The 21,755-nt window shown below is 37.7% G+C and overlaps 1 protein-coding gene across 3 annotated transcripts in view; it reads left to right on the plus strand.

The window, feature by feature from the left end:
- The window catches only part of ZNF385D (zinc finger protein 385D), an 801,336-nt gene extending 779,788 nt beyond the window's left edge, over positions 1-21,548 (plus strand). For all 3 annotated transcript variants that reach the window (XM_070575952.1, XM_070575954.1, XM_070575953.1), the window contains 4 exons: positions 2,476-2,709; positions 15,340-15,518; positions 16,519-16,620; positions 18,399-21,548. In XM_070575952.1, coding sequence (XP_070432053.1) covers positions 2,476-2,709; positions 15,340-15,518; positions 16,519-16,620; positions 18,399-18,632 — 749 coding nt within the window. In that variant the 3' untranslated portion in view covers positions 18,633-21,548. The remainder of the gene's footprint in view (positions 1-2,475; positions 2,710-15,339; positions 15,519-16,518; positions 16,621-18,398) is intronic.
- Positions 21,549-21,755: the final 207 nt, after the last annotated feature.

A 21,755-nucleotide genomic window follows, 5' to 3' on the forward strand; every position in this document is an offset into this window, starting at 1 on the left:
GCAGCGTCTTTGGTATAAATGTGCGTTATCCTCTGGGGTTGGGAATGACACTAATGTAGCTGTCACAGGGGGTAGAAGATCATGTTTTGTTTATTGTATACTTTTGCTCTGAATGTCACTGTAAATAGGGAAGTTAGTTTAGGATTACTATGATCTATACTATGAACAATTTTCAGATTTTTAAAGCATAAAATAAACATTGTCAATCCGGAGGAAAAGTTGTTAGAAGTACAGTATTTCTAGAGATATCCTTACTTAGATTTAAATGAAATACATGCCCGCAGTATCACACTCTGGCTCCGGTATGTGGCCACACTAAGTTTAGACATATCTGCATTTATGGTCATCACACCCCATAGAGCTGATCATAAGATAATTTAATGATTTTAGCCCACTGCCGTTTGTGACCTTACTATGGAGAATCACAATCATGGCCAAGAGTATTGTTCAAAAAAATTTTTTTTCCAAAATCCCTGATTTCTTTGTTCCATGAAATACTTTGTCCTGACTCACCATAAATTCCTCATGTGACCTTGGGAAATTTCCTTAACCTCCAATGTTTCGTTATTGCACAAGTTTGTGTGAAGGTTAAATAAAATTATGCATATAAAACAGCAAATTAACTGAGCATTTGTTATTTATTCACAGACACACATGCACTTGCCTTCAAACAATCATTTGTGGTTTATTGGGAGCAGTGAACAGCTACCAGACTGTCTTAGAGCAGTCCTTGTGCTTCATGGCATATCTAGGTTCTCAGAAATATTTTATGGCTATTAGCTGATATTTTAATCCTCGTATCTTAGTAGGCAAGTAAAAACTAATCAGGAAATGGGCCATTCAGTGTTCAAGGGATTAAATGTATTCTGGTGGCAAAACTTGATGTTAGAGTAATTTTATTTATTTTTCTCCAGCCATGAGAGACTAATCAGCAGTGTGATTTTTTCTTTTACGTGTTGGTGGAAATTCTCCATGACGCTGAAGGAGGCTTACTCGATGATCTTTGCAGTTAAATAAGTGATTAAAAGTGTGTGAAGTGTCAGGTAAAGGAAATAAGATCCAGATGAGTTGTTTTATATAACAGCCCTCTCAACAAGAGCCCATTTCTCTTCTTATTGACTAGTGTTTCTGATGCCGTGTTTGGGAAAGAAGCCATAACCAATCTCACATATTCACACCTCTATGTCTGGATCAAAGGCCATATACAAGTTAAAAGCCATCCTGTAACTGTGCTCAACTCTTGATAGCATGAGCTAACAAGAAGTAGACATTTATGAGGACAACCCTTCATTGCAGACAGACCACTGTCCTTTATAGCTACTGCCCAATCCATTTATCACGGACTTTTCAGTGTGGCGTTAGATAGTGACCACAGCAGCATATGGAATGAGAAACAGTTCCAAGAGCAGTGTAGCTGGAGAGACAGCCTGAGAATATTTTGAATAAGAGGTTAAGAACCAGCCAGCCGAGAGGCAGAAAAAATAGCATAAGAGTAGAAAGGACATGAGCATAGGGCTCATTTGCAATTTGCTATTGGATATGGCAAATATGGCTAACATCATGGTAATTGGCATATTTGGAATGAGAGCTGTGTATACCCAAGTGAGTTAGGATGAGATAGTTTGACTTTAGAGGTTGACCTCTCCAGATTTAGAATCAGACTTCGGAGCCAGAAGCGTTGTAAGGTTACAGCACATCAACACTTTGGTGGTCATCAAACACTTGAAATGATACGACATTAACATGGTGTGACTGGTCTGTGAATTCCTTGTAAAGAGCGGCCATTGATGTTTGAATACTGTCACAAACTCTCAGAACACGGTCTGGTACAGAGCATGCATTTAATAAATATGCCAGACTAGAGTTCCTCTTATTTGTATATTAATGATTGTTGTACCTGGTGTTGAATTTGAATCTCTTTGTAAATAGGGCTTCTAAACTGTCAATCTGGACAAAGCAATATGTCATCAAAGTTCAATTTTTTTCTTTTTTGTTTTTCACAAACCTATACAAAAGGATCATACTTGCTTTTTTTTAATTAAAGAAAAAATATAGAAGGAAAATAAAAAGACAAGTAGTAAAGAAAATTAAAAATACCTGAAAAACATTTATCATCTATTTTATTTTTAAAAAAGCCATCTGTGTGGAAATATGTATACACAAAGTACAATACATTGTAAACATTATTTTACTAAAGCTATGTGTTAACAAGAAAAATTTATAGGTATGTTTATTTACCCCATAGAAAACATTTAAAGTGCATTTGTGCATATTTTCACGGATTGTCTGAATATTTTGTATCAGTCTATGAAACTACATGTGGTCATCTATGTGAATTTCCTCATGAAATGATTGAGTCATAGTTGACAAGCAGTATCGTTATTAGCAGAATGTAATATTAGTGATACATTTCCAAAAATGGAAAGATAATGCCACTGTTTTTTCCTCTTTTTTTCTATGCTATTTTGAATGCAGACAGTACCGCAGGGACACCAGCAATATCAACAACGACAACTGTGGAAATTCGCAAAAACGGTGTTATGACAACTGAGATCACCTCTAAAGTGGAAAAAAGCCCCACGACAGCCACTGGCAATAGCTCATGTCCTTCCACGGAGACTGAGGAAGAAAAGGCAAAACGACTTCTTTACTGTTCGCTATGCAAGGTTGCTGTCAACTCTGCCTCGCAGCTGGAGGCGCACAACAGTGGTGAGATGCAGCAATTTCTTTTCTGTCTCAACAGCTCTGCAATTATCTTCCTCCGAATAGATTAGATCTTTTGCAGCAGGGGACATAGGGGTGGCATAAAACTGGCAATTATTACGTGGAGCTCATTAACCATTAAAAAATAAAAATGACATGCAAAGTGTCATTTACATAGGGGCAAAGGAGGCTTTCCAGGGCTCCAGTGCCATGTTGTATATGTGTTCGCATGTATGGATATGTATGTGTGTATCTTATGAAACATTAGGAGATAAAGTTATAAAGGAGATAAAGGAGATAAAGCAGAAAATACTGCTAAGTCAGGAAGAAATACTTTCCCAATATATTTGAATTCCATACACCTGTTCTATGTCTATATCTATAGAGAGAGAGAGATTATATATTCATGTCTATACCTATCTATCTAGATAAATATAGAGTACATACTATGTATATCTCTATCTAGATATTTATATAGATAATAAATGTCCGTATATATATATATATATATATATATTTATGTCCTGCCTGAGATTTTATCCATCACTTTGGCCTAATATCAGCTTTTCTCTGAAAGACTGGGTTCATTGCCAGGACTCTGTCAGCAATTACAATAGGAAGAGAATCATTCGTGAATCATACCCTGAGTTAATATCGCAGGTGTATGTTGACTGAGTTATTGACCAATCATTGTGCTGCCCTAGTCATATTTAAGTATTGACTTCAAGGCTCTAAGGAAGTAATTGCAGATGGAGAAGAATTTCTTCAGCACATATCTTCCTCCTGCATACAACATGAAATGTAGTCAGGAAGAGTTCATGAGTTCAGAGGCTGAGAAACACAGAGAAGCGTCTGGCCCCAAATCAGAATCTATACCACACAGATTTGCCCCGTGTTTACTCACGCAAATACATTATTCATGGATACAATATAATTGTGAGAGCACAAACATCATTGGAAGTCCATTTATTTCTCAAGAATTCTTGATCATTCCGCATAATAACAGAGAAACACATTTATTTTGAAGGGGGATCAATTTTGACAAATAAACCATACTCTTAGAGGCTGGAGTTAATTTATCAAGGATTTGGATGTCCTTCTTGAATTCTTACCAGAAACGCCTGATTAAGAAGCAAAGAGAAATTACTTATTTGATTATGTCAAAACAGGTCAACATTTTTCATATTCCAATTCTATGGTCCTCATCTCTGCTTTGTGTGTCAGAGTTACTCATGGATCTCTAAAAATATATTAACCCATGATGCTTTAAATATATATATTCATATATTTTATGAATATAAAATTGTAAATATATTTATATTTCTCTAAATATATTTTAAATATAAATATATATTTGTGTATATAAAAATATATTTCCTATATCCAGCGACTATGATTATAATATAATAAGAAGCTATAGTGTTTGGGAAAAGAAAATAACACAAAGTCTCACAAGTGTTGTTCAGGCAGAGCTGAGAACTGCTATAACCATCTCGAGTGAGAGGTTAAGGCAGTGAATGTAGTTGTCTCCCTTACTTGAATCCCTTTTGAATCCCTTTATTGGCGGGTCCCCTCCAAACCTCAGCCTAGTCTGAGGGCTGCAGCCACGCCCCTTCCCTCCAAGCTGCTGCTTGCATTTTCTGATCCCTGTATTTCCCTTCCTACATCAGAAATCTTTTTCCAGAGTCCGATCCTAATGCTCATTTTGAGACTCACTGTAGGCTTGCACTAGCCAGCTGTGCCAGGACTGGAGGTGGAAAAGGAAGAAGACAAGATACATAACTCGATGCTCTTCGATGCCTTTTGCGCACGATTTTTGATCTCCAGATTCAGCTCTGTTATTTGCAGCTGGAACAGCGTTAGGAGGCTGGTTGTGTTTGGGACTTCCTCTAAATGTAGGCGAAGGTGAATGCAGTCCTTCCTGTTTCCAGGCACTGCCCCTTGTACGCTGGCCTCCTGCATCTTTCCCGTAGGGCCTGAGATGGGGAAACCCCTGGGGTGAGTGTACAGGAGAGAGGCTCCATGTAAGCTCTCTCTCTTTCAGGAACAGGAGGAGTAGTTATAGGAGGCATCATAGGCTTACTGTGGTGTGCTCTGGTTTGGCTTCTATCAGAAGCAGACTCTCAGCAAGGATTCAAGGGCAGGTAGGTTTTAGGAGAGGTGAAGGAAACAGGTCAGTGGAGTGGGAAAAGGAAACAGGGAAGGGAAGGCAGCCAGCATAGAGTGCGTCATTTAGCCAGTTGCCAACATGGGCAACAGGAGCTCACCAGGCACAACTTACACTACACGGCTCATGCTCTGTTTCATTGTTTTAGCATAAAAACTTCAGTGGTCACGTAGAATGACAGAATTGAATTAACTCAAATTCTGTTTCTTCATCTTTATGATCTCTGTGCTATCATCGTATATTTATAATCTATTGTTTACATTAAAAAATATATAGCCCCACGGGCTGGATGCATGCCCTGCTGCCTTCATGGGCTCAGAGGATTTCAAACTGTTGTGAACTTACTAATGAAACAAAAGCTTGTAGCTGAATTTGTGTGTCTGGGGCTGGCTGTATAATGGAGAGTTCCACAAATTAATTTCCATGTAGCCCACGATGTTTATTATAGGATAAGTAATAAAATGTGCTAATTTAATATATACTGAATCTCAACAGTAACTACAACAGTTGTTTAGAAGATAGACCAACAAAATATTTTTGAGAGTAGTCCTTTGTCACTGACATTATTTAGAGTTGCCAGTTTGTGGTGCTTGTGGAAAGCAGACTGCCTTTTTTTAGTCCCTTAAATTATTGTTTTCTGATTCTCTTGGATGTACCCCCTCATTACCTGCACCCAGAGCAGACCACAATCACTACCCCACACTTAGTGCTCCACTGCCCCCGACATTCATCACAAACCATCGCATAGAACTTTAAAGGCTTCTCTGCTTTCTTCTAGAGCCACATATTCGAAAAGCTTTCTTAAGATTGGGCTGTGTTTTTCAGGGAACCAGGTTTGAACAACAATTTTGATCAGAAGGAACCAGGCTGTAGGGTGAGGAGATGTGTTCTTTGAGTCTGAATTTAATTCGAAGTGTTTTTCTTTTTTCCCTTTGGAAACACATTATATACAGAAAATAAGGCCTGAAGCACTGAGGGAAGAGTTAAGCGTTTACGGTCCGCTCGTGGGAAGCCAGGAACATTTCAAAACATGGTTTTCTTCTAATCTTAGAAAATGCATTCTTAATCATAAACAAATTTTGGGACTATGACTTTCTTCAAACACTGCCTCTAGTATGGTATAATGGAATGGCCTAGAATTAGAAGTTATCAGACTTAATTTTTACCTCAGATCTGCAGATGACTTTTCTGTGTGAACCAGAACAAGTCAGTTGTCCTCTTTGGGCTTCTCTCTCTCCCTCTCTCTCTCTCTTACTCCTTCTCTCTCTCTCACCTTGTAAGATGAAATATTGTGGCATGATTATTAGTATGACCACAGCTGCTGCTAGCATTGTTCAGCAATCAATTGTGTTATTTCATTTGCTTTCTCTTTTTATTTTTCACTAATGTATAACCACTCCAAGTTGCAGTTAATTGATTTATATTCCATAACTTTGGAATACAGGATTTGAATAGGGGCGTTCCTGCTTCTCTTTTCTTAGAATTTGGGAAGAGAAATAGCTCTCCTGAGCTTATTTGCATGATTCACAAAACAGTCTAAGAATGCTTAAAATACCTTCAGAGGACATACTGTTTCCAAGAGATCTGGAAGTCCCCTTTTACTATATGTTATGGACACAGATATTGCAAAAGATGTATTTTGTCTTTTCCTTTAAAGAAATTCTCTCAAAACATTCTCCTAGGTGTAACGCTTTGCTTAGCTAATTTTGATGGTTTTCTCTATATAATTAAAAAAGAACTTTGAAATGTTTTACAGTTAACACTCATTACTAATTTGGGCAGATTTTTCTGATAATGACTTGAGGTGATAACATTTGATAATTTTCACTAAGTTCATTCCAGCTTTTCTATCCCTAGACAGAACTTCTTTTAGCACTCAGTAAGCTTTAATATACCAAAAAGACAGTTATCAAAGGATGGACTTTACTAAATTTTAAAATGCTTGGAGATTTCTAAATTTTTAACTAAACAAAAACAACAATGTTGAGGAGAATGAGAAGACTGACTAAAATTTATTGATCACATGGGAAGTGCCGAAAATAATCCTTAAAACAATAAATGTATTTAATACAACACCTCAATAGAACAGATAATTTCCTTTTTCACAGCTGAGGACATGGAGGCACAAAGAAATCTAAACTATACAGCTAAGGGAGGCAAATTCTGACTGACACCGTTCCAGAGCCTGAGCCCACAACTCTCTTTACTAATATTTGTTTGTTGATCTTTATCAATATCTAATACTTCAGCTAATCTTCACTGATCATCTACTGTGTGTTAGGCACTAAGAATACAAAAATGAGCAAAACTCAGGAGTTGCCATCAAGAAGCCTGTGTCTACTTTCTCCCTCGTGTTCAGAAAGAAAATATGCAAAGCCTTGTTTTATCAAGAGATCAGCCATTTCATGTTTCAAGTGAAAATCTCAAGCCAGTCAGCTGTGGTCAGTGTTCCTGGCCTTATTATTAAGGCCCAAAGAGTTTCTGCCACTCCTTCTCAGCATCTTCTAGGGTAATGGTAAAACTTCAATTTGATTTAAAATAAAGATAGAGACTCTCCTATCACAATTCTGCTGTTGCGCCTTCTTGAAGGTTTCTACAAATGATTAAAATAACCACTTCTGTCTCATACCTGCTGTTTGTTCCACATGCTCATGCAGGGCGTACTTGAGTACTAGAGCTGTATTACCTAATATGGTAACCATTGGCCTCAGCTGGCTATTTAAATTTAAATTAATTTCAAATTTAGTTTCTTTTTTGTTGTTGTTGTTTCAATGAGTTTATTTATGTTCTTTTTTTAATTTTTGTTTTTATAGCAGTAACATTGGATTATAGCATTATGGAACTTTCAAAAGTACATCATAATATATTTCGAATTCTGTATATGTTATGTCATGTTCACCACCCAAAGACTATTTATAATCCATCACCACACATGTGCCTAATCACCCCTTTCACCCTCTTCTCTCCCCCCTGCCCCTCTAGTAACCATCAATGCAATCTCTATTGCTGTGTGTTTGTAGTTGTTTTTACCTTCTACTTATGAGCGAGATCATATGGTATTTGACCTTCTCCCTCTGACTTATTTCACTCAGCATAATTCCCTCAAGGTCCATCCGTGTTGTCACAAATGGCCAGATTTCATCATTTCTTATGGCTGAGTAGTAGTCCATCGTGTATATACACCACATCTTCTTTATCCATTCGTCCCTTGATGGGCACTTACGTTGCTTCCAAGTCTTGACTATTGTGAACAATGCTGCACTGAACATAGGGGTGCAAGTATCTTTATGCATTCGTGTTTCATGTTCTTTGGATAAATACCCAGCAGTGGAATAGCTGGATCATATGGTGGATCTATTCTTAACATTCTGAGGAAACTCCGTACTGTTTTCCTTAGTGGCTGCACCGGTTTGCACTCCCACCAGCAGTGTATGAGAATTCCCTTCTCTCTACATCCTCTCCAACACTTGTTGTTTAGCGTCTTGTTAATTTTAGCCATTCTGACTGGAATGAGGTGATATCTCATTGTAGTTTCGATTTGCGTTTCCCTGATAGTTAACAATGTTGAACATGTTTTCATGTGCCTGTTGGCCATCTGTTTATCTTCTTTGGAGAAATCTCTGTTCAGATCTTTTGCCCATTTTTAATTGGGTTGTTGGTTTTTTTGTTATTGAGACAGATGAGGTCTTTGTATGTTTTGGATATTAACCCCTTATCCGATACATGGTTTGCAAGTGTCATCTCCCAGTTGTTAGGGTGTCTTTTCCTTTTGTTCATGGTTTCCTTTGCTGTGCAGAAGCTTTTTAGTTTGATACAGTCCCATTTGTTTATTTTTTCTTTGTTTCCCTTGCCTGATCAGACATGGTACTTGAAAATATACTGCTAAGACCGATGTCAAAGAGCGTACTGCCTATGTTTTCTTCTGGAAGTTTCATGGTTTCAGGTCTTACATTCAAGTCTATAATCCCTTTTGAGTTGATTTTTGTGCACAGTGTAAGATGATGGTCTACTTTCATTCTGTAAATTTAGTTTCTTAGCTGCAGTTAGACTCACGTCAAGTGCTCGAGAGCCACATATGACTACTGGCCACCGTATTGGACTGTACAGATATAGAACATCTCCATTGGCATGGAAGTTTCTATCAGACAGTGCACTAGAGCTATAATTCATAAAAAATATGTTTAGGGATTACAATATAGGTTTTTTAGGATATATTAGCTGATAAGAATTTTTACATATCTGTGATCATTCAGGATTTAGCTATTTCACATTTAGTGACATCTCACTGATTAACAACCAAAATCAGTGACTTCAGATTTGTGTCAAGATGCACGTTCTTACTGTGTACTTTTTATATGCTGTTCTTGTTAAAAGTGGTTTTGTGTGCAAATCAAGGGGAATGTTCAACCTACGTTATTTTTCTTACTCGTGCCTAATATAAAGTCGTGAATATTTGGAACATTGCAGGAAGTCTTCTCATGAAACTGTGTCACTACTGAGGACGTGCAGCTTGAAGGTGAGGGGCGGCAGGCTGTTGCTTTTCACTTTACCCTTCTGTGCTCTTTGAATTTTCTACCAAGGGTGTAGAAAAAAAATCTTTAAATAAAACTAGTTACACAAAAAGTAAACAAAAACACTGCTTTTATAAATAGCTAAGACAACATCATATCTGTTATGCCATGAAAGTGTATCTAATTCGTCCATTATTGATGGTTTAGTGTTTATCATGTGAAGATGTTTTTGCTGGCTATCTTAGGTAATGGATGTAAAAGCAATGTGGCATTTTCCCATGATCTTAAGGGCCTTGTTTTTAAGGAGATGAGATGGGTGCACATAAAGATTGTTAAAAGCATGTGTGAAGCAGCGCAGGAAAGCCTCAGCATTCCCTGGAGTCAGTTATTACGGATAAAAGAGGCTTTCTGGATGCCTGATGTTTCTCCTCACACACTGGGCTCTCAAGGGTTTCTGCTGTATGGATTCCACGTCTTCATCTCCCCATAAAACCCAGCCACGTGATCTGCCCACTGGGTCCCTGAGCCCAGGAGCTCTTTCCTGGGCTATCTCAGGTCACCAAAGCCATCTCCACTAGAGCTGGATGTGGCTTGTCTCCCATCCCATCCCGTCCCAACTTCGTAACTCTCCCTCTGAGACCCTTCCTGATGCTAACAGCAAAGTGCTCCTTTCCTCTGTTTTAGACTTCTTGTTTTCCTTGTCTCTCCTTTCACCTCTGCAAACTGGACCTTAGAGACCTTACTGGTGAATCAGCATATTACTTTCAACTAGGGAGCTAACAAAAATACAATTTTTTACTCATTTGAGGCATTCCTTGGCCACTTGTTACCAGGGATGCCATTCTGGATGCTTAGTGTTTGTTGATATGCTGATAAAGTCAACCAAAGTTTTCATCTCTAAAACAAAATGCGAATATGATTAACATGGAAAATACATATTATATAGAAGGTCAGGATAATAAAAGCTTAATTTGACATTTAGAGGATAAAAAAGAGAACATGGAGGCTTTTGTTGCTGATTATATAGTTCAGATATATAGATTCAAGAGAACTTTTCTTGGGGCTGGCCCCATGGCATAGTGGTTAAGTTCACATGCTCCGCTTTGGCAGCCCGGGGTTCACTGGTTCGGATCCTGGGCTCAGATCTACATACCACTCATCAAACCATGCTGTGGCAGCATCCCACATACAAAATAGAGGAGGATTGGCACAGATGTTAGGTCAGTGACAGTCTTTCTCAAGCAAAAAAGAGGAAAATTGGCAACAGTTGTTAGCTCAGGGCCAATCTTCCTCACCAAAAAAAAAAAAGAGAGAGAGAGAGAGAACTTTTCTTCTTTACGACACACAGGAGTTGGACTGTAATGCCACTCTACTGAATATCATAAATAAACACATCAAGAAAACACCTTTATACTTTGCAGTCTGTATGGAGACTGACCACTTTTCTGCCCACTCACCTATAAGAGGAATCATGTGAACTTGTCAATGAGAAGGTAACTAGATTATTGCTGGCAGTTGCATGAGTTTGTTAAGGGTCTAGTCTAACACTATTAAATATCATTTCTGGGCATTCTGGAAAATTGAACTTTTAAGGTATTGAAATTTTTTTTTTAGAGGGGCAAGTTTTGCAGACTATACCAGGGTACACTTCCCTATAAAATGAATCCCTCTAAAACTTCCTTTGTAATGTTTAGAAAGTAATTTGGAAACTTGACTCAAGAGACTTAAAAATAGTCACATTCTTTGTCCCTATAATAGCACTCATGAAAATCTGTCCGAAGGAAACAACCAAATGTATGACAAAAAATTTAATGAGTAGGATGTTCATTACAACCTAATTATATAGGGAAAAAATGGAAATAATACAACTGTCTAATATTAAATAGGTGGTCAAATATATAACATCTATGTATTGTAAACCTGTGCTGTCATTAAAAATCACGTACATTACTAAAAATATATAAATTTCATGAGAATTTCTATGCAAAGTCACTTTAAGTTATCCAAGCTTTTTAAAGTGTGCTTATACAAATAGAAAAGAAAAGACTGGTACATGATTACTGCTATTTGTATTTTGATAAACCTCTTCTTGGTGGAATTATGGAGGGGTTTTTTTCACCTTTTTTTTTTTTTTTTTTTTTGGTGAGGAAGATTTGCCCTAAGCTAACATCCATTGCCAATCTTCCTCTTTGTTTTGCTTGAGGAAGATTAACCCTGAGCTAACATTCATGCCAATCCTCCTCTACTTTTCACGTGGGATGCCTCCACAGCAAGGCTGACAAGTGGAGCAGGTCCACACCCAGAATCCAAACCTGCGAACACAGGCTGCCAAAGCAGAGTGTGCGGAACTGTAACAACTCGGCCACAGGGTTGGCCCAGCAGAGGTTTTCTTATTTTTGCTTTTAAAAAATTTTCTCAATTTTCCTGATGACCTAATGAATGATTTACTTTAATTTTAAAAGTAATGTGCTAGTTTTCTTGCCCACTTATCTTTAATTTATGCCAGTACCTAACTTGAGAGCCATCTGAAAAAGGATGGTTATAAAGATGATGGGGAATAACAGGGAGGGCTAGCCTCTTTCCACTCTCCCACCCCACATATTACTTTGATTTTTGCAGACATAAGATCAATAAATATCTTGACCCGACGTAATCAAAGACGAGCAAACAAAAACAGTGTTTCTTGGAGCATTATGATTTGCTGAGTTTAAACTATGGTTGCAGCATGGTTTCACATTTCAGGACTCATGAAGCTTCAAATGAGGGTCATTGTCAGTGTCAGCCTTTTAAAAGTGCTAGGAAGAAAATGGTCCATTTAGCTTCTTGCAGATTCTTTCCCCCGAGGAAGGAATAAAGCAGAGAAGCCGACTTGTGACCGCCCTGCTGTGTGATCACAGTGGCAGGCAGGAGCCTTGCGAGTGTTTACAGGATGTTGAAACCAGAGTGATCAAACCGGCCATCACAGAGCCACAGCCTTTCAAAGCATCGTGTTTCACAATACTCTGCTGAGGGGAAAGGAGCATTGCAAGGGAAAAAAGAGGGGTGAGATTTAAGAGACGCAAATTAAAATCCGAGTTTAGGAAAGACTTCATTAACAAAGTAGAAAATTAAAGGTGCTATGAGAGACTAATGTGTAACTGGAATTCAACTGGCTCAGAAATCCTTAGTGGATTTTTCTCTAAGTCCCCATAGTTCTAGAGACTTCATGAGAAATCCACTTTTTACCTGCCAAGAACTTAAGTAGTGTTTGCTTTGTGAGTCTGGAAAGAAACTTATCCTGTCTGAATTTCAGTTTGTTATCTCTAAAATGGGCATAATGGTAGCACCTAACTCATAGCGTCACTGTGAGCAGGTAGATAACTTAGCGCATGTGCAATGTTTAAAAAAGAAAATGAGTTGTCCTAATAATCACTAATTTTATATTATTAATGCTCATGTGATTTCTCAAAAATGTAAATGTTTTAAAATTGAGTCCATCTTTCCTTAATTTTAGCTGGACTTGGAGGAAATACATCGACCCTTAGAGCTTATTCAAGCTTTAAAATCTTATAAAACCATCTAATAGCTATTTAATTATGACTCACAATCTAAATGCAGGAGGTTATATTGTACAAAACTTCCATTCTATTTGATGCTGAATAGTAACCCTACAGTCAAAGCTATTATGTGACATTTTTCACCCAATCTTGCCACATTTTTAACCATATATGTATGGTGTATGTTTGTTTGTGCATGCGTGCACTTGTGTATGTAAGGCGCCAATGGGTGGGTATATTTAATTATTCTGTCTTTTCTAGCTTCTGTGAAGAGATTAAATTGAAATAATAATGCTAGCAATCCAGTGATTTTCTGAGAGGATGCGTATTCCTAAAAGTTCACATATTTCTACATATCATTTCCACTCGTTTAGGGACATGGCATAGGTGGATCTTAGCTTGCCAAAGGTATTACCGGGAACATGTTATTTTCTAGATCTTTACCTCCTATTGCTAAGCCCATACTATTGGGGCCAAAACTTTTGAATTTCCCCTCATCTCCCTAACTCCCTGACACTCAGTCCTGAGGTAAGCCACCTACGTCTGGCTTTTTTCTTCTCCTAGGCAAGATAAATTAACTGAAATGTTGTTGACTAGATTAAAATGGTTTTCTGATCCGTTCAGGTTCCACCTACCCACCAACACCAACTCCCAATCCCAAAAGATATTAACCAGAGTGAATCAGGAGTCCCTCACAAGTGTCAGGATGCGAGTGTCTCTCACTGACTACTTCTTAGGCATTCCTAAGCCAAAATGGCCCCAGGAATGCTTCTCAGTTTGACTGAAGAAGCTACATGGAAAAGAACTGTTTTGATAAAATCACCTGTTTGGATAAAGAAGGTTGGACAATCATCTATACACACACCCATATAGTGACACAAACACTTTCTACTTTGCATAAAGATGGAATAAATGAAAGTAGGGCAAAACGATGTGTGTGTGTGTGTATGTGTGTGTCTATGTGTGCATGTATGTAATATATATATATATCTTGCTCCCTAGAACATCTTCATACAAAGTAGAAAGCGTTTGTGTCACCATATGACAAGGGAGACGGCTGAAAGCAAACCTCAGTGAGGCCTCACAACCACCACCAGGGGGAAGTTCTGTGGCTCCATATTTCAGCTCCTCCAGTCTTCTCACAAGATGTGCCTTTTTTCCTCTTTCCTTAATGTGTTGAAATATGAACATTGCAATAGCTGTGCATAAGAATACAATGTTCAAAGTGGGTAATCTAATTTGTAAAAATACACATTTTTTTATATTGAACTCAGTAAAATTATAATCATTTTCAAAGAGAGAAACCTGGCTAATAAACCCACTGTGTGTATTCATTGCCTCTTATTTAAGACGATGGTAATTGGCACTGAGCCAGAGTGCCCCTCAACACATTTTCCTCATTAATATTCAGTGGTTCTGCAGGCCGGCCCAAAGAGTCACAAGTTAAAAATCTTTGTTTAGGCTTGCAGGACTGACAACAATCTAATAAATACAATTAGGAAGGAAAAAAAACACTAAAAATGGATTTAAAAAACCAGAATGGCAGAAAGGACATAAATGATTACAAAAGAAAATTTCATAGCAAAAACACATGACTAAGTGAGAAAAATAACGAATACTTATTAACTGTAAGAAAAAGGAAATTGTGAGCAAAATTTTGAGAGAAAGTTGCCATCATGAACTTTAGTGATTTTTAAAAAACAAATGTTAAGTAGAGCTATGTTACTTATGTATGACTTTACAAAGATGTTATTGATTTATTAAAAAGAAGCATTTATTTATCGTGCATCTGCTTAGCCTATGATTCCAACCCTCATGTTCTTGGATATTTGCTTGTATTTGAAATTAGCCAATCTTTGTGGGTTTTACTATCCAATTACGGCTTTTCTTCAGTCATGAAGATCTTATTCTATTACTCTTCCTCTTTGAGCCTAAAACACATAGCCAGGAAAGCTTGTTTGTATTCTGTTTAGAAAGTGGATATTTAATTAGTGCCACTTCTGTAAACACACTATGTTTAAACTGATTACATTTGTTACACCTCACCTCCAACTATACCTTTAGCAACTAAATCACTCTTCCTCATCAGCTATCATTTATGTCTTATTAGCATCAAGAGGAAATGAAACGAAGTAACACCCATTTAATTTCATCTCAGGACTCTCGAGTTTAGTATATTGATGGTGCTTATTTGTAATGTGGGACATTATAAAAAATGAGTAATTAAGTAAGTAATGTTATGTAAGGTGGTCAGAGCACATCGTTGCACTCTTCTGTGTCACTAGCATATTTCAACCATAATTCCTGGAATGGCACCAGCACCAGGCATCACATTTTGATATTGTATCATTTCTTGAAGACGTATACTAGTTAAGATGTTTCTCCTCTTTTTTCTTTCTTTTTTGCTAAATATTCCTGGCAGGTACTAAGCACAAAACCATGCTGGAAGCCCGGAACGGAAGTGGGACTATCAAAGCCTTTCCTAGGGCTGGTGTGAAAGGCAAAGGACCAGTTAATAAGGGAAATACAGGCCTACAAAACAAAACGTTTCACTGTGAAATCTGTGATGTGCACGTCAACTCGGAAACACAACTTAAACAGGTGGGCGGCACATATTCCAGAAATGAAAACAGATAGGGGACACTTGTGTGTGCTTCCTTTCATCCCTCTCTTTTCTGTTGTTCCCTCCCATCCATCTATCCGCTTGTCTTCTATTCCCTCTCCCTACTTATGTATGCTTATTTTAGTTGCTGAGAGAATGCTAAATTGTAATGGCTTCTAAGACCTTTCAGAAATTGTCTGAAGTGAGTTTGTACTGTTGTTATATATGAAGAGTGGGAGGAAAAGGGGTATTAGATCTGTTCTCTACCAGGTTTCCCAGTCAAAAGTGTTGATTTTCTTTAAAGGTCAAATTGCAATGTTCCATTTTTACTTGTTTAGATATTTACATGCTACAACTAAATTTATACTGTGCTATTCTTTTACTTAATGTACTTTATTACATGGTGTTGTACTGTATTTCTAAATCCCGCAGCCACCTGCTACAGGGATGACTAATCCTGCTGCATTCACTTTTACTGTGAATAGCCTTGCGAAGATTCCCTTACACATTGCTAATCGAAGGCCCAGCCCTCATACTATGTTGTGTTTTATAAGCATATGTACAATATTGCACTGATTTTATGCACCTTGGTTATTTATCTTTAGATTTTAAGGGGTTGACATTTGGCTGTACAAATGCAAGGGTAAATATTAGTATGGAAATAAATTCATGCCTCGGCTTCTTTGTTTATTTGCACATAAAATTCCTTCAGACATTCCTTTCCTTTGTAAACTCTCCTCTAAACAAGGAGATCTGTACAGTGATAAGGAGAAAGGCTGGGGAAAAGAAGATCGGTCTATTTGTTAAAAGTATGCTAAAATGGATGGCGTAAAAATAGGCATCCTTAAGGCATCAGAATCCAAGGACAAGAGTGCATGCTCTTTTATTTTCGTCTTTCTGAAACTTGCATGAAATCATTAATATCCTCAGGTTACAGCAATATTTATGAGGTTTTGGGGATGATTTTTTAAAGCTGTCGTTTTTAATTGCTTTTAATAGCACATTAGCAGTAGAAGGCACAAAGACAGAGCTGCTGGGAAGCCCCCGAAACCTAAATACAGTCCTTACAACAAACTACAGAAGGCAGCACATCCACTGGGGGTGAGTGTCATTTTGCTTCCCAAAAGAGAGTACTTTTAATGTCTCACAGTCCGCTGAACTTGGAATTTTTTTTTTCTTTGGTCAGTTACTAAATGAAATCAATGGAAGATACCTAAGTAATGACAAACAAGTGATTTGAAAGTCCAATCCCTACTCCACCAATAGGATTATTGGTTTCGTGAGTTGTTTGGGTGTTCTGCCACCTTTAGACACAGTCCGGTGTCTCATCTTTTTGATTGGTCTCAGGCTTATGACAGAGCGTGGGGGAGGGAAAAAAGTCAAACTTCTGAGTCAGGAAAGTGGTCACATTAAATCTGATCTTGACAATAGTGGGTACTTTTAGGAAAGGTCAGCGAAGAACAAGTTCTTTCATCTCCTTTTTAATATCTTTAAGAGACAAGGCATCAGTATTGTTGATGCTCTCAGCAATTATAGATTTTGAATAACACAGTCTCAAAGGAATAGCTTATTTTATTTAATTATTTACCCAAGGACAGTATCTAAGGCCTGGGGAAATGCTTCCTGAGAAATACCCTCTTCCCATTACCCCAAATGTGCCTTTGAGATTAGTAAGCTGCCAGTACTAATGTCTGATCTGGAATTGTATAGAATTTTAGGGGAAATCTGTGAAATTCTTAATATCTTAAGCTAATATTTACGAACATGTGCTCTTTTCCCCTGGTTGAATTGACCATAGCTTTCATCAGAGAGACCCAGGGTTCAAGGAAAAGTTAAGAACAACTGATGTATAGTTATGTGGTGAATAGTGCATTTTGAATCCATTTTCTTCGAAATAGATCTTACTAATAATTGGTGCTATTGTGTGCTGCTGACACATGAAAATTAGTTAAAGGAAAACTGCAATCATCTATTATGGGACTTCAGTATGAGTTGACCCAATTAATTTAGTAGCATCACCCATTTTTATGCAAATGAAGTCACTTTACTCTTTTGTACAGGAAGAATTTTAATTGCATTGAGAGGCTGTGAATTCTGCGCAGAGCTGATGTTTCGGCATCGCTGGTCATAACCCTGAGTGCTATTTCTGACCATCATAGATGCAGCTTTCAACAATGAAGCGAATGGTTTTTAAATAAACAGAGAAGTCAAATTGTGTTAATATTAGCATCCCAAACCTCCTTCTTAACTATCGCCATGTTACTGTTTCCATAAACGGGAACATTCTCTCTGTGAAAACAGCCATCTCGCTAATGCTGTGAGGCAGCGAATGAACTAGTTTTGTACAGTGGGATTGAGAGAACGTTTATACATTTGCACAAAAAAAGCAGAACATGTGAAACTTTGAGGGAGATAAAATGGGATTTTATTTTTATTTCTCTTGACTAGTACCTTACACTTTGCTGTGCTACTCTGTTTACAAAATTGGCTAGTCTAACGGTAGCTGACAGCATTAATAAATCTCTCTTTAAAAATGTCAATTCCGTATAATGTGTGTGTAAAGGATGGAGTAAAAACTCCTTATTTTTTCTCAAGATGAATACTTTCCTCGGGAAGTATATTTATCAAGGAAAATAAACTAAAGTTGCTGTGTACTTTTCCGGAGGACTCTTCAACATCTTAGGTCTACCATTTTTAGGGATCTCCCAACTCTTTCCAAGGAAAGATGTTCTACGCTTTGCATTATTTTTGTTTGTTCCCAAGTGTGAGTTTATCTGTGTAGTTGTTTACTGCTATATTTTAAAACTGCCCACCATTTTGGATTCTGAGTGTAGACTCCCAAACTGTTGTTCTTCTACTCTTTTTCCTCTTTTTTGCAGGTAAAATTAGTATTTTCAAAAGAACCTTCAAAGCCATTGGCTCCGCGAATTCTACCGAACCCGCTGGCTGCTGCGGCGGCCGCTGCTGCTGTGGCCGTGAACTCCCCCTTCAGTCTTCGAACTGCTCCAGCAGCAACACTGTTCCAGACTTCGGCACTTCCTCCAGCGCTCCTGCGGCCAGCTCCTGGACCCATTCGGACCACCCACACTCCTGTGCTGTTTGCTCCTTACTGAATTCCAAATGGGAGTAATTGTACTGCAATAATTTTTCAAAAAACAAAAAACAAAACAAACAAAAGAGAACTATGCAGTGTTTATTTATAGTTTCCAGTATATCTGAAGAGCCAGGACTTTTGATAGTGAATTGAAAAGATTATAAAAACAGGAGGGAGGTTTGGTTTGCGGGCGGGACGGGTGGGGTGGTATTTTCTCCAAATTAAAGCATTCCTCTTGAACATTGATTGTTTTAGAAGTGATCTCCAGCATTGACTTGTAGTGGTATCTAGAACTTCTGAAGCCTTTGTGACTGTGCTTTTGGGCACCTGTTTCCCTCTGCATTGTCTTTCCTGCTTTATGAAACAACTATACATTGTCTAAGGGCATTAACTGGTTCCAATGTATATATAATAATTTACTCTGTAGATTAAAATAATACGAAAAAAGAAGAAAAAAAAACAAAAGCAACACTGTGAATATAGTAGTACCCGTGCTGGTCCTCTTGCTATGACAGCAATTACTGGGTATTTATCCCAACAAAAGTAGATACAGTAGATGTCTTGTAAAACAATAGTGCTGTGTCTCAATCTATGCCACTAGGTTTTAAAGAATTGAGAAAGGTAGAACTAACAACTATTTCATGCCGGTAAGCTGTCTAAAAATAAATGAACGCCAGAAGGTGGTGTGGAGGTCTCCCTGGTCCACATTCTCCCCCTTCTGTCCAGCTCGGAGATGACCTTAAGTTCAGAACAATAGAACAGGGCTAAGTGTAGAGGTGAGGGAGATAGTAAGAAAGACGATTTCTTACAAAATACTATTTTCCCACCGTGAAGCAGTATTGCTGGAAATAGGGAAGTGTTTCTAATGAACATCCATCTGAAAACAGGTAAACCCATGCATCATGGGTGTTTAGAAAGAAACCAGTACAACTATTCCATTTCGTGGATAAGGGATGATCATAACCTAGGAGGATAATGCAAAGTAAAGATTTTTCATGTTGGTACATATCCAGTAAAAACAGAGACTATTGTATCTCTGCAGTATCCCCTTTATATCGTACCAGTAGGGTTATCTCTTAGGCAATGGTTTCTGTTTTGATGGTAGACATTAGCTATTGTTGTGGGCTTTTTTGTTGCTTTTTAGATTTCCTACTGACATGATATAAACGATATATATTTAGATGTTAGTAAAACAAGAAAAATGAATCTGAGTTAATTGCAGACCAAGGATGTAGTGTTAAAAAAAAAAAATACTGGTAAGATGCACTCGACCATCATTTCTGTAGTGGAATTGTGAAATGCTGACAGCCTTTGATAGTTCCCATAAGGCTGAAAGGAGTTGATGTTTTACCTTTAAAACAAGATTTATCAGGGGTATATATAAATATATGTATATTGTATATATGTTAGAAAGATTAAGAGAATAACTTATAAAAAGAAAATCTATATAAAATAATTATATAATCATCCCATCTTACATGTTATCATTAGGTTGGTAACAAATAGCATAAAAATAGCTGTGCCTTTAATTTGTGATAAAGGCTATTTTCTTTTTCCCATAGAAAGCTAACACATGCCTATCACTATGATGGGGTTGAATGCAACCAGTCTGTTGCATTAAGAACAGTGACACACAAACGTAGAACAATGATAAAACATGTATAAATCAACCCTACATGATTTAGGTTTAGAGAAAAAAATATTTTTGAAAGGTTTTGTAAAGACTATTTAAAAAATATAGGGAAGGGCTGGGTATGGCCTTCCCCAAACTGCTCTTATCTAAACTGTAGTAACCTTTTGAAAGGTTCATGAAGATTCAAGATGAAACCATTTGAAAGATGGGTATTTAGCATTTGTCATTTTATATTTAAGAAACACCCATAGCGTGCTTGGTGCTCAACATTAAACTTGGTCTTTGGAGTTCTGCTCCACCGTCTGGCTATCGACATTTGTCATATGAACATATCTTTAAAGCAGTTGGCTTTAAACATATACCTTTTGTTAAACAAACGACCAAAACAAAAACAAAATAAAAAGAAAGGAAGGAAGGAAAGAAGGGAAGAAGGCAGGCAGGAAGAAAGGAAAAGAATCAGTCTTTGGTACAAGAATTTCAAACCATATATCTCTGGTTAAACATGTTGGTTAGCATTAAAATTTGCTTTTGAGAGTATCTGGTGATTTTGCATTTACCAGTATCTATACTCTCTGGTGTTAGCAAGTGTTACCTTTTTTCACCCACAGATCCTGCTAGTTCAGCCACGTGGAGAGTTGCTGATGAGTTTGTTGTTTGGGGCTCTATGTCCCGTGTGACCAGCTTCCGACCGTTTTGCACTTTAGTTTCCTTTTTCTACTTTGTCAAATATTTTGATCTTTCACTATGTCAGCCTGAATCCTTATCCAACAATCTTTACACCTGAGAAAACCTCCCTTTCCAGTGGAGAACGTAGTGGTAATCGATGCAGTCTCACTGCAATGTGCTTTCTTTCGCTGTTCTTCCTCATCTTCACCACAGTGAGTGAGCCAGTCCACTAGAAGTCAGGGCCTGTGGGATACAAGAGTCTCGGATCTCAAGGTATTACTAACTCTAATGAGTTGCTGGGAACAAGCAAATCAGCCATATTTTTCTCCATCAGCCATATGAGAAAACTCAGAAATACCTAAATCCCTTCTGCCTCACTTCGCTATGGAACCATTTTTGTTTAAATGGTCTCTTAAATTGGAGTTGTAAGCATCAGTTGTCTTTTACTCACTACCTAATAAAGGATGAAGCCTAACCATAGAACTTATAGTGGATTCTCTGTGAATTGTTTCCCTCTACTCCACATATTTATCAACAGTAAATCAACATCTATTACAATTTGGACTGCTGTAAAGCTATATCCTTTCCCATGGGGAACTTTTTTCATGAATAAAGATCAAGAATTCAGATTGGTCAGCAGTGGTGCTCTGAAAATCCCCAAGAGTGGTCTGACTTTATGGTTACATATCCCTTCCCACGCATCACACCTATGGCAAGGAAGTAATAGAGAACGCATCTCTGATTTCATTTGAAATAAATATAAATGCATTGCAAGAGCCAAATACCTCTGGACTAGAGCATTGTTGCACCTCATCCAGATCATCCAGACAAATGGGAAACAGT

This window comes from Equus przewalskii, chromosome 15, assembly GCF_037783145.1.
Source record: "Equus przewalskii isolate Varuska chromosome 15, EquPr2, whole genome shotgun sequence".
In the NCBI taxonomy this organism is placed as follows: domain Eukaryota; kingdom Metazoa; phylum Chordata; class Mammalia; order Perissodactyla; family Equidae; genus Equus; species Equus przewalskii.